The sequence below is a fragment of the Vombatus ursinus genome, unplaced genomic scaffold (assembly GCF_900497805.2).
Source record: "Vombatus ursinus unplaced genomic scaffold, bare-nosed wombat genome assembly UNPS02010822.1, whole genome shotgun sequence".
NCBI classification, from domain to species: domain Eukaryota; kingdom Metazoa; phylum Chordata; class Mammalia; order Diprotodontia; family Vombatidae; genus Vombatus; species Vombatus ursinus.
The window spans coordinates 2398519-2416050 of record NW_020950600.1 but is presented as its reverse complement, the minus strand read 5'-3'; the positions used below and the strand labels follow the sequence as shown (position 1 = coordinate 2416050).

Below are 17532 nucleotides of genomic sequence, written 5' to 3'. Positions count from 1 at the left end.
AAGAACCAGTCTTTGGCTGACATGGGCCCTCTGGGTTGGTTACTTGATGGTAAAAGAGTTCTCACACAAACATTTTTCCATTTTTTTAATTAAACATAAATATTCAAACCCCAACATCCACCCCCATATTTCCAAATTCCTATTTGCCTCAGCAATGGGGTCACCCTAAGAAATGTGCCCCAAATTCCCTCCTTCCTTACAGAAGGCTGGGTGGCCAACCGTAAGTTCACCATCTTGGATTCCTGGTGTCAGGAGCCATCTTGGCACAGTCACCACGAGATTGAGCATCTACCAGGTAAGGGAGGACCATCAGTTCCTGGTCCTCACACCATCATGAATCTGCTTCCTGGGCCAGGAATGACTTTTTTCTCCCCCTCTATTGGTATGTCCTTGATTCCATCATTGCCACTACCCTGTACGCTTCCCCTTCCAGGGAGCCCACCCTAGCTCGTGTGCCACTTTTGAGTTCTCTTGACTAAAGTGAACTGGTAGGCATGTTTACACTTTGGCCTTTTCCATTTGCTGGGCCAGATGTCCATCAAAGTCTTGTTCCTCCTCCCCCTCCCCCATTCCCAGACTTGGGTTGCTATCTTGAGGGGGAAATCTTCTTGGCAGTCCAACGACTGGACCAGTTCATCACACAAGAAAGGACCGGAGACTTTACAAAGGCCTTCCATCGGCTGGAGTGAGTGACCAGCTATCAGTCTGAGGGGCAGGTCACACATGGGTCTGAAGGCGCTGGTGGCCAGGAACAGGGAGGACAGTGTAGGAAAAGGGAGGACGCCCGGGAGCTGGGTCAGGGGTCCCATGGGGTGTGGATTTGACATAGTTGGTGAAAGCACGGGTGTATGGAGTGGTGAGGTAACCCTCCCGGTGCCTATAGAGACCACCTAGGTCTGGGGGGAATACAGCCAAGTGAGGGGCAAGATCATAGAACCCAGAAGGGCTGGCAGGGAAGGCCGGGGATGCTGGAGAGGAGAACAGGGCAGCTCCAGTGTCCTGGCTCACACTCACACCTCGAACTTTATAGTAGCCATTAGTGGGATCCTGGGGGGAGATAAAAAAGATAAAAATGAGACTGACAGAGATAAGGAAAAACAGAGAGAGGAAGGTCAAAGAGGAGGTGCCCAGGGGAAAGCAACAGAAATCAAGAAAAGGGGCCAATGGAGCCACAGGAAGATATACAGAGTATAATGGGAGCAGAAAGATGGGAAGGCACTTATGGGCAAGGCCAGGGAGAAATACAAGAACCACGAGAAGAAACAGGGAGACACCAGAGAAAAGTGAGGCGGATAGACAAGGAGAGACAGATAGAGAAACACAGGGTGAAGGACAGAGAAGACACAACTAGGAGGTCCCTGAACAATGGTGGAAAGGCTTATGGGTGGGGCTGGGAAACTGGGGCGGGGGCGGGGGGGGGGGACGGACAGGAAAACATACAGACATCAGTAGTGATGTGCCAGTGAAGGGAGACAAGTTAAGACAGCCCAATGGATATGCCAGGACAAAGGAGACACAGCGACTGAAAAGAGGGGGTAAGGTGACCCATGTAAGGACTGAGGACGAGATGGAAGGAGAAAGCAGGGGAGTGACAGAGGGGACCCAGAAAGAGATGGAGGGAAGAAGTCATAAAGAGATATAAAGACAGACTTGGGAGGGGGGCCCAGACCCCTCCAAGGGGCCTCCAAGCCCCGCCCTCGCCCTGCCCCGCCCACCTTGGACTCTGGCCCCGCCTCCTCATCACCCGCGACGTCGCTGTGCTTGGTGTGGGAAGTGCCAGTGGACTCGCTGCTGGGGACCTGAGGGGAGGGTATAGGGACTATCGTTGGGCGTCCTGGGGAGGCCCCCTCCCACCGCTATGAGCCACCGCCCGGGCCGCCACTTCTGACTAGGGTGTCGGCAGCCTTCAGCTCCTGGGCCCCGACCCTCGCGGGGCTCACGGGAGTCGCGGGGCGCTCCGCGCGAAGGGACGACCAGAGGCCCATACCTGGTTTTCCTGGCTCCCCTCCTCCTCTTCCTCGGGGGCCCGAGGGCTGGAACCATCGCTGTCGGTGATTTGCACCAGTATGTCCCGCTTGGAGATCTTCGCTCTGGAGCCTGAGGGTGGGCGAGAAGGCGGAGCTAGAGGGCGGTACCCCGGAAACGGAGAAAACTGAACAAGGTGGGACTACGGGGCAGGCTGAGGCAGGGACCGGACCTCGAAGAGCAGTTACCACGCCACTGACCTCGGCCTCGGCGCCAGCAGCAGCGGGCGCCCCCCGCGATGAGCAGTAGTAGTAAGGCAGTAGCCGCTGCGGCCCCTCCGGCCACGATCCGCACCAGCGGCAGTGGGTCTGGGAGGGGACACAGAGGTCAAAGGGGTCAAGGAAAAGTTTGGGGAGCCCGGGGCGGGGATCCAAGCATTCCGGAAAGTAGGTCATTTGGGGAAGCTTTAAGGCCCTCAAGAAGTCTCATCGAGTTTGGGTCCGCAAAGGGAGGGGTCCCTGGGGAATGTGGAGGTGCTGGGGCCCTGCCGGGGGCCTAAGGTTTTGGGGGTCCAGCTCCCCTCCTGTGGTTCTCTGGGCCCTTTGGGGATCCGCGGGCCCTCGCGGCTCACCAGTGCGGGTCAGCCGAGCCCGGGCTCCTGCCTCCCCCAGCCGGTTGCGAGCGCTGCAGTTGAAGTCTCGGGCGAAGTCTGGTTCCCGAGTCCCCGAGATGTGGAGCACCGAGACCAACCCCCGTCCCCCACTCCCCGTGGCCCCTGGGGCGGGGAACGTCTCTACTAGGAAGCGGCCTCGAGAACCCGAGGCGAGTGTGCCCTCGCCCCAGGACCAGACCTGGGGGGAGAAGAGAACAGGGAAAGGTTCGGCGCTGGGGAGACGAGACTGGGGGTCGGGGGTGTGGAGGCCCAGGAGGATGCCTCGGAAAAGAGGGAAATGGGATCGATTAGGAAACCTCACCACGGCATCGGGTGCTGGAGATGCGAGCACTAAGCACTCCAGTCGGGCAGGGGCTCCCAGAGCAGCAGGGGGCGAATGCAGGGCAGTCACTGCTGGGGGGCCTGGCAGGATTCAAGGTCCAATCAGAGACGACCCCATCCTTCACCCTGGCCCATCCCCTCCCTTTCGTCCTGTCCCCCAAAGCCTCTGCTCACCATGCACAGTCAGGGTTGCCTCTCCTAGGCCGCCCCCTACTCCTGAGGGTCCCGGCTCTGCGTGACACTCGTAATTTCCGGCGTCCCCCGGCCCCACGGACACCAGACGCAACGTGGGTCCTGAGCCCAGGATCTGGGGACGCATGGGGAAAAGGTCATTAGGGGAAATGGGAAGGAGGGCATGAGCTAAATCCAAAGCTTCTGCCTCCAGCCCTCCATCGCTCACCTTCGTCCCTCCCCGGCGTGTCCATGTCACTCGTGGAGGAGGGTTTCCTTTCCAGGCGCAGGTGAAAGAGGCATCTTCTCCCACATCTACAGCCACTGGCTCAGGTGGAGAGAGGAGAAGAGGACCGACTGGAGGTTAAAGGGAGATTGTCAGTGAGACTAAGGCCCTAGGACTATTGTCTCAACTCAGAGCCTCGGGCATCCAGACCTCCTAATCTCCCCCTCCTACTCCTTTCCATACCCAGGCATTAGGAGCACCCCAGGGCCTATCAACTGAGGAACCGAGGCACTGAGGCTTCCCAAGCCTGAAGGAACCCTGGCAAACAGATTCTTCACCTGCTGCAGGGACCCTCCCCAGCCACTGCCTCTTTGGAAACCGAGCTTGGGCTCACTCTACTCACACTGCACATCCAATGCTGTGCTCCTATTGGTACTGCCCACAGCGTTGGTCACCTCACAGGACACGGGTTCAGTCAGGAAGGAAGCATCAGCTTTTGCCTCTAAAAGGGGCCCACGAGCTCCAGGAAGCACAGATCCCCCTTTTGCCCACCTGGAAGAGGGGAAAGATCAATATTGGAGAGGGTCTCAAGTATGGGGGGAGCTATGGAGTCCTGGGAGAATCCCATCATTTGGGGGCTGGGAGTACGTTCGGGCGCTCACCTGTAGCCAGTGATTGGGGGATGGGCTGTTGCTCTGCACAGAAATGTGACCTTCCCACCCTCAGGCACTGTCTGTGGCTCCGAAGACAGAGTCACCACAGGAGGATCTAGGAGATGGGAGGGGATTAAAGTCAGAGTAAAGAAGGACCTGCCCAGCATCCTTTTCTTCAACTAGTTCTTTCCTTTCTGTCCAAGATCCCCTCAAGTCCCCTACAGAACTCAGAAGCCCAGTTTTCACTTACACTGCAGGCTGAGGGTGACCTCAGTGTCTTTACCCCTGGGCAGGGCTGGGCTTCGGGCCTGGCAGATGAAGGAGGCACCATCATCCTGGGCAGAGGGGGTGATTGAGAGGGAGCTCTCAGCTGTTCCCAGAATCCCACTGGCCAGCAGGGTCTGGGAGGTGGGTGGGCGGAAAAAAGAAATGGGGTGAGGGATGGTTGACCTCTCTGACCCTCATCAAAGGAATGGCCTAGCTTATTTCTCATCCCTCCTGACCCAGTCTAAGGTCACTATTACCTCCAAAACTTTTGCCAAAGCCTCCATAGATAAATGTTTTTCATTCCCTGTTCTCCCCATGCTGTGAAGTGGGAGATAGCTCCAGATTATAATCTGACCTGGCTGTAACTGGCTCCCTCCAGACGGACACCATCCCGAAACCAGAGCAGCTCAGGAATGGGGCGGGCTCCACCTCGGGTCCGACAGGTCAGGTTCCCAGGAACCCCAGCAACCAGAGCCACAGTTGGGGCTCCTAGCACCTCAGGTGCTTGTGGGGGAACTGAGGAGAATAGGAGAACACTGAACCTCCAGGCCTCCCTATCTCATCAAAGACTCCATCCTGTGCCTACTAAGATCAGGGATAGTTGGGGAACAGTGGAGACAGATACTTGAGACCCTGAAGTGACACATGAGGGACAAGTCCTTGAATTCCTGAAGCCAAACACATGAATTAGGGGTGGGAGGGGGCCAGGCATGTGAGTGGGGGGAGAGGATGCCTGCGTCTCACCTAGAAAAGGTATCAGGAGTTACTCACCCAGTACTTGGAGCTGAGCAGGCCGGGATCGAAGGGCAGCCTGGGTAGCCTGACACTCATAGGACGCTTCATCCCCAAGTTCTGCTGCCCCAATGTGCAGATCATGGTGGCCACTGGCCCTGTCTCCCGCTATCCAATAACGGGACCACCCTGGGGGAGGCACATAACAAAAGGGGGAAGGGTCATATTTCTAAATCCAAGCCTAGACAGTCTCAATCCAGACTTCTCTAATCCCCCTTAGGGAGATGTGCCAGCCCCTAAAACACTCCAGAGGGTTCTTCTCACCAGGCAGATCCCGTTCACCACCTAGTGCTAATCCATCCTTTGTCCATTGAACCAAGCCATGGTAGCCGCTGAGAGCACAGGGGAGCGTTGCCTCCTCCCCCAGGACAACTTCTAGGTCCTCCGGTTGCTGTATGAAGTGGGGAGCATGGCCTGGCGTGAGGAGAAAGATGAGTCAGAGCTTCTCAGGGAGATGCAGTGTGCCAAACCTTCATCAGCCTCTGTCACAGGCTTGGGAATGCCCAGACCTTCAGTTAGACCTCTGGTAGGGGTGGGAGCAGAACTGGATTTCAAGGGTCTACTCCAGTCTTTTCCTTTGTCCCCAACCTCAGTGACTTTTTGTGCAAGGTAACAGAATTCCAGTCCACCAGTCCCTTCCCCCAGGACCCAGGCATCCAGACCTGTCATCTTCCTTTTGCTGATAATCCTGGCACCCTAAGGTGACAATGATACTTGTTTCTGTCCTTCCCTCCCTGAACCTTGGAGCTGGTACTCCTGGCTCTGAGGGCCTCTCCCACCCCACCAACTAGAGTTGAAAAAAACATATGGGGAAACAGGTACATGGGCATGGTCCCTTCTTTACTCCCTTCCTCCCACTTAAACTAGGCATCTAAGAGGGTAGCACCTTTGCCCACATCCTATACCTCCCATCCTATCCCGTACCTGCATTGGAGCCGACGAGGACGAGGAAGAAGAAAAGAAATAAGTGTAATGAAAGCATCTTGGTGTTCTGGTGTCTCCCTGAGGTCCTCAAACTTTCTGTGCTAATAGTAATCCCCACCAAAATGCTGGGCTTTCATCCACCCACACTTCTGCTCACTTTGGCCCAATAGGAAGAAATTCTGACTGCGCTTGTCCCCTCGGCCCCCAAGGTGGGCTCTGTGACCCCTCAGGCTCAAGCTCCTGGAAGCCTGGCTCTAGCTTCTGCTCCCAGTCTCTCTGCTTGCCTGATGCTCAGTAAGTCCCCCGGGGCTGGGCCTGGCTACACACTTAGGCAGCCTTCTTCTGCCCCGCCCCTAACTGGACACGCCCCTCCTCATTGAGAAAACCCTCTTCGGGCTGACAATTAGAGACTGGGGGGGAAGGGGAGAGTTTAGGAAAGGAAGGGTGTAGTGGGGGGGAGCCACCTGTCCTGAGGGAAGGTGGAAGGGGAGCAGTGGCTGGGGGACAGAGGTGTGGGTCCTAACACAGGAGCAGGGTTTAGGGGACCGAATGCCAGGTTCTCGGTTGGGGCATGGCTGCACCTCTGGGCTCCAGGGGAGAAGCTCGTTCAGTTAGTGGAACAAACTCGCTCAGGCAGGGCCCTAGGGTAGGAAGCTGAGTCTCCAGGGCTCCCCAAGTGGAAAAGAAGATATAAACGGTCCAGGCCTCAAGGGTTCCAGCTGAGCTGGGGACCTAGGGGATGTAGGACTATTTTTAGCTTGAGATCAAGGTCAGATCAGGGTCAGTAGTTCGGGGGGGAGAAACTGAGACTCAGCCATGGGGGAGGTTCCCCACCCCTGATTCTGGGGACCCCATCCTCCTTTCGAGTTCCTAGTCTGATCATGGATATTAGAGCACAAAGTTCTTATTACTAAACTCTGCCAACCCTTCCCCCTGCCTTTTTTAAAATCAGAAACCAGGAATCCTGTCCCCCAGATCTCTTTGGGGGTCCAGACATCCCGTCCACAGTCATCCACAGGACTAAGCATCCTGTCTTCTATCTTTTGTTGCCACCTCTCATTCCCCCCACCCCCTGCAAGATCTCAGGCATTCATGTCCCCACACTTCCCTCTGCCTCTTCACCGCCTCCATGGTCACCCGGGAGACACATGAAAAGTAGGAGGAGCCAGGGACTAGGAGGCTGGGAACAGAGCAGCTTGTCCTGACGGTTCAATGAGGGTCCCAGCCGTGCGTTCCCACGAAGGCCAAAGGGGTCTAGGGGCAGCTGGGATAGGCAGGCGGGAGGGAAGCGAGCATATCCCTGAGAAATATCCTCTTCCCACAACTAGAGAACAGAAGACTAGCCACCTGGGTCCTTAGGAAAAGGGAAAGATAAGGGTGGGATGGATGCCTCGGATTCTGGGGTGGGGAGTGAGGGGTGGGGGGGTTGAGGCTGGGGAGCTGAACACCTGGGTGTCCTTCTAAGGAGAGGGTGGGAAGAGGACTGGAAGCCTGGGTCTCTGAGGAGAGGCTAGATGCCCAAGGAGTTAAATGGCTGGGGGTGGGGAGGGAAGGAGGGAAAGAGGCAGATGCCTCAGGCTCAACTCTGAGAGGATGCCATGTCCTGCAGGGTCAGAAATCCGGCCTTAAATCACCCAACTTCATTGGATTTAGCCACCAATCCAGATGCCTACCTCAGTACTACAGCCCCTCCCCATCATGTTGCCTGAGGATTTGGGGATCAGCAGACACTAGACATCTGGCTGAATGCCTGGGTTCCAGAGCTATGGGGGGGAGGCAGAGGAAAGGAGGGCAGTGCAGAGACTGGAGTAAGGAAAGTTTTGAACAATTTCCCCCAGATGCTTTTGCTCCCTACCCTCCCATGATGGAGATGGAAAGAGGGAGCATCTGGGATGAGGCCCTAGGGAGCCAAGTCAGGAAATAAGCTGTTGCTAGGCAAAGGAAAGGAAAAGAAAAGTGCTGGGGGAGGAGAAGTGAAGGGCGATGGTGAGATCTGATGCTAATTAAAGATGATGAGATTCCTGGCTAAAGGCAAGTGCCCCAGACCTTTTCTCTGCTTCTAAGACTCCTGGGACATAACCACCCTAGATTAAGGCATATTGATCGGAGGCAAGGCACCACAAACCCTACCCTTGGTCCCTATTCCAGATACAGGTGGTACCCAGTCCTCCAGTCTGCTCCAATCAAACTCCCAAGCCCCCAGCTCTTTTATGTACCCTTCTACCACCCAGGGACTCTAGGGGTGTGGCCCTCCAGTTTCCATCCTTGTGCTCTTGGATTCTTGCCCATTAACAGCTCACACACCAGCCCCCAAGATCACCTGAATTCTCCAGAGCTGGCTTCCCTTGGGGAGCAAGACTTGGGGTGACTACAATACAAGGGAAAGGGAACGAGGACTCTGGGAGATATCTGGAGAGAGGACATAAGGAGACAAGAATTCTGAAAAGAATCAGAGAAATTTGAGAAAAGAGGCTGGGGCAAGGAAGAAGAGAAATAGAAATCTAAAGACATAGATGAGCAGAGGGGAAGTGACATGAGAGGGTTTAGAGAGCTGGAAACTGGGGCTCCCTCTAAAACAGTCTTCCCTCAACAGGGGGTGCTAAAAACTGTGTAGGAAGTGCTCAGGAATATGGTGGCAGCAAAATGCCAGAACGAAGGACTCTGAGATGGGGGCGTGTGGAGTGATGTGATTGTGTGAGTAAATCTCTGGGAGCTAAAATGAGAGCAGAAGAGGCTTATCCCTTACAAGGAACATCAGCATATGGTCCAGGAATTATAGGATGTGCTAAGGGGAGAAACAGAGTGATTGACAAGAAACAACATTTATTCATTAGTTAACATTTATTAAGCTCAGAAAAGAACTCCCCAATGCCCAAGAAGGTACCTGGAGATCACCCAGTCTTACCCCCTGAGCCCACTACAGGCCTAGAGATCACATAATAACACCTTGTGATGCCAGCTGAAGTCAGGGAACACAAGTCTATATACCTGTGAGGCCTAAGGATGGCTACCCTGAGTAGTGTGGAGACCACATATCCCACACCACCACTTCCATAACCTAACTGGAGCTCAGAGATACAACAGATAAGAACCCTGAGTCCCCCCCCCCCCCATCGGGGCCAGGAAAATCCCACAAAAACACAGCTGGTGGCCTTACCTATGATAGAACAACTATGTGAGACCAAAAGGATCCTACAGATACCATAATGACAAATACACATAGTAGGGGGTGCAAAATGTTAGCCAAGCCGCCCTGGGTGCTCAGTGGACACTCAGAAATTCCACAGTAAGTCATCTGTGAACCCCCTGGAAATCTCACAGGAAATACAAGAGGATGCCCCATCTGGTCCTAGAGATCCCACCATAATACTGCTGTTAAGTCCAGCTGGTACCTAGAAATGCCACAATCACTCCCATGAGCCCACCTCAAAAATAACCTGACCTCAAAAATAACACTAATGCCAACTGGGTTCAAACACCCTATAATAATAGCGCACTGTGAAGACAGCAGAGTCCCAAACCATCCAGAGTAATATATTTGTGAGCCCACTGAGAAATCAAGAATCCAAGAAATAGAGTTGGGAGACCCCAACTGGATCCCAGAGGCTCCAGGATAACTCCAATGAATGAATCAATGAAAAAACATTTATAAAGTGATTACTATGTGCCAGGAACTGTGCCCAACATTAGAGATACAAATACAAGCAAGACAGTCCTTGCCCTCAATCGTTTACAACACATAAAGGAGAGGTACGAGAAGAGTGGTAAATACTGCGGTGACAGGTATACAAAGACAAAAAACAATTCCTGCCTTCAAGGAGCTTATATTCCCCTGGGGAGGAGAGAACAACGTGTGAACAGAAAACTATATACAGCACATGACAATTTGAGGAGGGAAATAGCACAACTAGAAGGCTCTGGAAAGGCTTTCCAAAGGAGGTGGAAATTACTCATGAGCTGGGCCTTGAAGGAAGCTCAGCATTCTAAGGCCCAGAGGGGAGGAGGGAGTGCATTCTAGGCATGAGGGACAGTTGAGGCAAGAGCATGGAGGTGAGAGATGGAATTTAGAAAACAGGAAGTATTTTGGCTATAACAAAAATCATGTGAAGGGGAGCAAGGTGCATTAAGCCTGGAAAGGCAGCTGGAACCAGGCTGTGAGGAGCTGAAGACACTGAGGAGCCCCAGGAGGTCCTCTAGCAGGAGAGTGATGAGGTCATCCTAGTGCTTTGTGTGGAGGAGGCAAACTGGCTAGGGAAGGGAAGGACCAGAAGCTGAAAGACTAATTAGGAGGCTATCACAAATAGTCCAGGCAAGAAGTGTGAGGTAGATGATTGTACGAAGAGAAGGCAATAGGATACAAGAGAAAACAAGAGCCCAGCCTGAACCTAGAGATGACCTATCACTCATTACTATGGAAATCAATGCCCCTCAGCACATGTGTTCTGACAAGGACCCAACAGGGTCAGTACCTCTGTGAACCTCCTACAACTTAAGGGACCCTATAAGAAATCCCAGAGCATTCATTAGTGGCCTAAAGAACCTATACCAACATCCTTGACTATCTGACTGTGGACCAAAGACTGTAAACTAATTGTCCTCTGAGGTAAGCAAGGGCATAGAAATTCCAAAATTGGGTCCACTATACACCGCGACACCCCACAATACACCTAAGTGATGCCAAATGATTTCAGAAACCCCTACAACACTAATATGAGCCCATCTGTGGAAATGCACAGAGGCAGGAGATAGAAAAACCTATACGGAGAACAGAAAATATACCAGTTTTTTGGAGTGTAGGAATGAATGAAAGGAAGTAGCACAAAATTAGTGTAGAAAGATAGGTTGGAGATTGGGAAAGAATTTAAAGGTGGAATGGAGGAACTTGTGTTTCCTCTTAGACGCTTCAGGGAGCCATTGAAGCTTCTTAAGTAGGGGAATAACATGGTTAGACCTGTACTTTAAGAATAATTTGGCACCTGTGTGGACTTCTGACCAAGATAGTTGCCTGAGCAGAAGCAGGCAGATGAATTCCCCTACATTACTGCAACAAAAATCTAAAAATCCCATCAGGTCAAATAATGATAAAGAAATCCAATGAAAAGTTAAGTCAACAGGAATATTTAAGCACTTGTTATGTGCCAGGCACTGTGCTAAGTGTAGAGATACAAAGATAGGCAAAAAAAGTCCCTGCTCTTGAGGATCTCACAGCCCAATGGAGGAAATAACCTGAAAACACTATGTACCAATAAGAAAAAGGATAAAATGGAGAGGACCTAGGACAGAAGGCACTAAGATTATGGAGGACTGAGAAAGGGTTCTTGCAAAAAAAGGTGGGATTTTAGTTGAGACTTGAAAGAAGCCAGGGAAGCCAGGAAGCACAGGTAAAGAGGGAGAGAGTTCCAGGCATGGGAGACAGCCTGCCAGTGAAATTGACACAAAAGATTAAGTGACTTTTTTCTACCCCAGAACTGTGCAAAAAACCAATAGTCTAGGGCAATAGAAAAGCCCCCACTAGTGTAGACAAACAAGTAGAAAAAGCCACTTATTCTATTTTGTCATTTTCACTGGCTTCACAAATGCCTAGAAGAAATGAATCAAGAGATTTTAAAAAGTGAAATAAAATATCTGGAGGAATGAATCAGGAGAATAAACAGCTTATAAAAGAAAGTCCAAGTAATAAACTCTCTGAAACTTAGAAAAGACCAGATATCAATGACTCCATAAAACAGCAAGAAATATTAGAACAAAATAAGAAGGTTGAAAAAAATAGGAAAATGAATATATCAAAAACAACTTACTGAGAAAATAGCTCAAGGAAAGATAATTTAAGAATTTTTGGACTCTCTGAAAACCAAGTATTCAAAGGGTGTTATCCACCTCCTGACAGAGATGATTAATTTAAAGTTCAGAAAGAGACATATTTTTGGACATGACCACAATATGGACATGTTTTGCTTGACTATGCTTATTTGTTATAAGGTTCCCTCCCCCCCTTTCAAATGGTCGAATGGGGCAGGGGAGGGGGATTAACAATAATGATGCCAAAAAAGCCAGTGCCCCTGAAATATTTTTAATGCACAGAAAATGGGAGGAAGTTCATTAGGAAGTACAGACAAACAGGACAATTTTGAAAAGTAACATGTTGAATTTATTATATACTTTTTAAAAAGCAAATGATTATCAGTTGATAACAATTAGTCAGCCAGGCTTAGCCTTTAAAAAAAAAAGAGGTATTTTACCTCTTTTTATGCAGACTAATATTTTCATACGCAATCTTTTTATATTCTGCTTGCATACATGTAAGTGCTCTCTGTTTAAATTCTGAAAAAAACAATCAATTAAAAATTTGACAGCTGTGTGGAAGTTTGGAGAGGTGAGAAAGTGGAGACAGGGAGACTAATTAGGATGCTGTTGCTATAGTTCAAGTTAGAGGTGATGAGGACTTGAATTAGGATGGTGGCACTGTGAGTCGAGAAGAGGACTGATGAGAGATATGTTGTGGAGGTAGAATCCAAAAGATTGGAAACTGGATAAGGGAATTGAGGGAGAGGGAAGAGTTAGGATTATTCTAAGATTCCATGACCTGAAAAATAGTGGTTCCCTCTAGAAAAACACAGCATACAGGAAGAGGAGTAAGTTTAGGGAGGAAAGATAAAGAATTGTATTTTGGATATATTGAGTTTGAGAGGCCTATGGGACATCTAGATGGAGATGTCAAGCAAGCAATTAGTTATGGGGGATTGGAACACAGGAGAAAAGTAAAGTCTGAATATGCAGACTTGGGAATCATTTGGAGATAGATAACTGAACTCGTGGCAGTTGATGAGATCTCCATGGAAGAATGTGTGGAGAGGGAAAAAGAGGGGGCTCAGGAAGAAGTTCTGGGGGTACATCCATTTACAGGCAACAGGACATGAATGATGATCCAGCAAAGGGGTTAAAAAGGAGAAAGAAGACAAATAGGGAGAACTAAGAGAGTACAGTGTTAGAAAGATCCTGGGAGTGAGTATATCTAAGAAAGATTGGTCAGCAGTGTCAAATGCTATTGAGAGGCCAAAAAGGATGAGGAATAAGAAAAAGCCAGTGTATTTAACAATTAGGAGAATATGGGAGACTTTAAGAAGTTTCAGTTGAGTGGTGGGGGAGGGAACATTTTTTGTTGTTGTTCAGTCATGCTGACTCTCTGTGACCCCATTTGGGGTTTTTGTGACGAGTGGTCTGCCATTTCCTTCTCCAGTTCATTTTACAGATGAGGAAACTGAGGCAAACAGGGTCAAGTGACTTACCCAGGATCACATAGCTAGTAACTGTCTGAGGTCAGTTTTGAACTCAGGAAAATGAGTCTTCTGATTCCAGGCCTGGCACTCCATCCACTGTGCTACCTAGCTGACCAAGCATTTATTAAGTTCCAGGTACTGCTAAGTGCTTTGCAACTATTACCTTATTTGATCTTCACAACAACCTTGCAAGGTAGGTGCTATTTTGATCCCCATTTTACAGTTGAGGAAACTGAGGTAGAGGTTAAATGACTTGCCCGGGATCATACAACTAGTATCTGAAGCTAAATTTGAACTCAAATCTTTGAGACTTGAAGCGCACGACATTATCCAATGAAAGCCAGTTTGCAAAGGGTTAAGAAGTAGAATATAAAGAAGTAAAAGAAATTATTATAAACAATTTTTCCTACGAGTGGCAGTGAAAAGAGAAGATAGATAGGATGATAATTTGAGGGGATTGCAGGGCTGACTTGTCTTCCCATTGCTTCTAGGATAAGATACAAAATCTTCTGCTTGGCATTTAAGGCTCTTCACAGTTTGCCTCCAGCCTATTTTCCAGCATTATTTCAAATGAAAGTAATAGGGTATAGTGGAAAGAATATTGTATTTGGAGCCAGAAGAGCCGGGTTCAAATTCTGATCAACCATTATTTTTTCTGTGACATTGAATAAATCAATGAAAATGAATTTTAAAAGAATTTATTAAAAAGTATTTATTAAACAATTACGATGTGCAAAGCACGGAGGATACAAATAGAAAAGACAGGAACTCCCGTTCTAATGGGGGACACAACATATATGGAAGGTTTCAGCTACAAGTCAGATGAAAAGGTCCCATGGTCCTTAGGGTACAACTGGTAATTAAAGAAGATGGTAATGTCTCTTCTTTCATGTCATCAGATTCTGATTTGGCAGTGTCAAGGACTTGGGTAGCGAGAATTTTTTTTGCAATCTTCACTAGCTGTGGGAGCAGCTGCTAGGGTTGCTTCCTAGGATGATGGCTGTGGGCACTGCACTAGAAGTGATGCCAACACTCTTGGGGGCCAGGTTCCTAGGGTTTGAGGGGTTTGACTTGCTTGGTCCTCGGGGCAAGTAACTTAACCTTTTACAAAATCACTAAATGTGAGAGTCGAGAGGGAATTTGGTGGCCATCTAGTTCATCATTCAAAGAATACCTACTATAACATATCTGACATGTGGTTGCCCAAACTCTATTTAAAGACCTCTAACTAAGGGGAACCAGCACTTCTACAGGCAAGCCATTCCACTTTGGATAGCTCTACTCCTTAGGAATTTTTTGTGACGTATAAGAGGACTGGCCTATTTTTCCTGATGCATCAGGAGACTCTCATCCTGAACCACTATGAAGCTCAGAGTAAACGATGAGTGTAATGGGAGAGCCAAAGTGCCCAGTCTTTACAAGCATGTGCAGAATGCTCAGCTGATGCAATTTCCACATGGACTTTGGAGCAAGTGAAGACTAGCAAGTGAATAACTAGTTCTGGTCTGCTAACCTAATGTCGAAAGGAGCCTTTTCAATTGGCCACAACTTCCTAGCCAGAACTGGGTATGTATTTAAAATAGATTAGTTGAACTCATTTCTTTTTTCAACTTTTTTCCTGCCTTCCAGTCTGCCAGTTCCAATGAAAAAAGAGAGACAATGCTGTAAGGGGATGTGCCTAGGGTTCTACCCAGTCAATGCTGACCTGTGGTCAGTGAATATGGGTCTGAGTTCTGTGGAAGAATATTAAAAACCTCCTTTTTAGTTCAACTGAAAATACTAAGAAAGAATGTTTTCTCCAGCCTAAAAATCCTTTTCAGACTTTTCCCTCTTAAGGTCCCATGAAATGGATCAAAAGTGACAGAAAAAAAGGCAAAGGTCCCAGGAAATGGATAAAAGGTGATAGAGAAACTTAACTCTCATCCACATAAGATCATTGCCTACCCATCCCCTGAAGTGATTGATGCCATCACCCGTTTACGAATAATGTCTTCTTTTTCATTCAAGAATTGAGTTATTGATCAAAGGAAAGCCTTCCAGTCCTTAGGGAGTGATCAAGGAAGGAATTGGATAGTGACTGTTTTTGGAGTGTTAACCCCAAACTGTATTTAACAAATTATGATCTTTGCCTTGTTCAAGAGTCCTATAAATGTTACCTCAAATCATCTCAGGTTAGAGAGAGGCATTTCAGCATAGGAGGAACTATGCCAGTTTGAATCTCTCTCATCTAGGAAAGGTTTGGATATAGAATAATGTTAAATTAAAGACTGTTCTGCACACTTGTGCCTCAAATTCACAGTAGTAATTTTTTTCCTCCATGACAGTTTTGTCTTTACCTTTTTTTTTTTAATTTTAGGTAAAGGAGATTGGAGGTTATGATCTTGTGAGCCTCAAAAGGTCAAGAGACTGAGTCACCAGGTCCAGGAGTGAAACCTATGCTGGGATTTGCAGCCAGTTTTTTTTTTTCTCTTGGTGAGGCAATTGGGGTTGTGACTTGCCCAAGGTCACACAGCTAGTAAGTGTCAAGTGTCTGAGGCTGGATTTGAACTCGGGTCCTCTTGACTCTATCAAAGGTCAGAGCTTTATCCACTGCACAACCTAGCTGCCCCTGCAGCCCGCTTTGAGGACTAGAGAAGCAACCCTTCAAGACCTAGCTCAGCAGTATTTGAGAGAAGAGGTTGACAAACCCTCCATTAACATTCACCTAGTAGCAATGCCACATTTAGACCTGAACTTGTTGGGATCGATGTTATGTAGAAATTGCATTCAGTTTGAGCCCACTCACCCCAGAGACCAAGGTGAATATTGAGAAGATTTGTGAGGGAGTGAGTCAGGGCCCAGAGGAGTATCATAAAAGGGCTTAACAATAAAACTACTATTAGGTATCCAGAGTCCACAAAATCTAGCCATGCCTAGAAAAGTTCAAAACTGTTTCTTAGTGTCTGGGACAGGGAGTTCGTGGCCCGGAAGCTTTACAGACTGGCTTGCTATCTGGACTTTGTTCAAAGAGACCCTATAGCCTTGAGTTCCCAAGAAATTAAGCACTCCTGAGGCAGTGGACAAAGAAGCCTCCTGGGTGGGGCTACAAATACAGCGATGGGAAAATACTTTAGGGTCTCGGAGGTAAACAACAGCTGAGGTGGCAAGAGTAGCCACCTCATGCCCATTCTCATGCCCGCTTGTCCCTATGTTCCGGGTTCCTTGGGAGTCTGGCCTATGTGATTTATCTCTAATAAACTTTTTCTCTGGCTGGAAGAAGATTTGAGTTGAATTCTTTCAGGCAGGGCCTGGTGCCACGATCTTAGGGTCCGTTAGAGCACCCCAAAACCTCTAGACCTCTTCAATTTGTACGTATGTTCTTGCTATATATCTTTGAGGTAATTGATCAAATGGAACTAGGGTGGTAGTAACTGATAGCTAATAGTGGGGGACCAAATCAGGGTATGAGCTCCAGCCAATAGCATTGGAGAAGAGCCATCCCGATCCCTTAGGAATACCCCTAGAACTCTGAGGGAAGAGATGTAACCCGCTAGCTCTGGAATAGTGAAGCCAGAGAGCACAATACACTGGCACTAAGTCTAAATTTGACGCTTTGCAGTTTCTATCCGTAGTTCCTCATTTTGCTCTCTATGGCAAAACAGAGCAAATCTAATCCTTTCACCAAACACTCCTTCAAAGACCCAAAGGTGACTCTCATGTCCCCGAGTCTTCTCTTGAGTAAATAAGCCCAGTTTCCTCAGCCAATTCTCAGATATCACAGCTGAACACAATACTCCAGGATTAGGTCCGACAAAAGCAAAGAACAGTGTTCTCCAGCTTCCCTATTCCTAGAAGCTATGCCTCCCCTTAATGCAGCCCAAGACTGCATTTGCTTTTTTAGCTACCACAACACATGGCTGACTTATACTGATTTTACAATCCACTAAAACCCTCAGATCTTTTTCTGAACAACTCTGTGCCTCTGTGCCCTGTCTTCTACTTGTGAAATTGCTTTTATCTTTATTTTACTTTATTGTATCCAAGTGTAAATCTATCTCTAACTTCATCTTCTTCGATTCAGATCAATGCTTATCCAGATTCTTTTGGAATCTGATTCTGTCATCCACTGATGTTAGCTATCCCTCCCAGCTTTACGTTATCTGCAAATCTGGTAAACCTACCATCTGTGCCTTCATCTAAGCTATTGATAAACATGTTAAAACAGCACAGGGCCAAGCACAGGTTCCTATGATCCCCCACTAGAAGGTTCTTGCCATGCTGGCA

At 48.7% G+C, this 17532-nt stretch overlaps 1 protein-coding gene across 1 annotated transcript; it reads right to left on the bottom strand.

The window, feature by feature from the left end:
* Positions 1-153: 153 nt before the first annotated feature.
* On the bottom strand, positions 154-5504 carry KIRREL2 (kirre like nephrin family adhesion molecule 2; the record flags this gene model as incomplete). The annotated part of the gene is made up of 12 exons (XM_027855436.1): positions 154-1047; positions 1716-1799; positions 1988-2090; positions 2222-2333; positions 2597-3040; positions 3134-3487; positions 3760-3908; positions 4019-4124; positions 4260-4410; positions 4632-4792; positions 5048-5197; positions 5333-5504. Coding segments are annotated over 12 exons (2316 nt in total), but the record flags the coding sequence as incomplete, so codon positions are not given.
* Positions 5505-17532: the final 12028 nt, after the last annotated feature.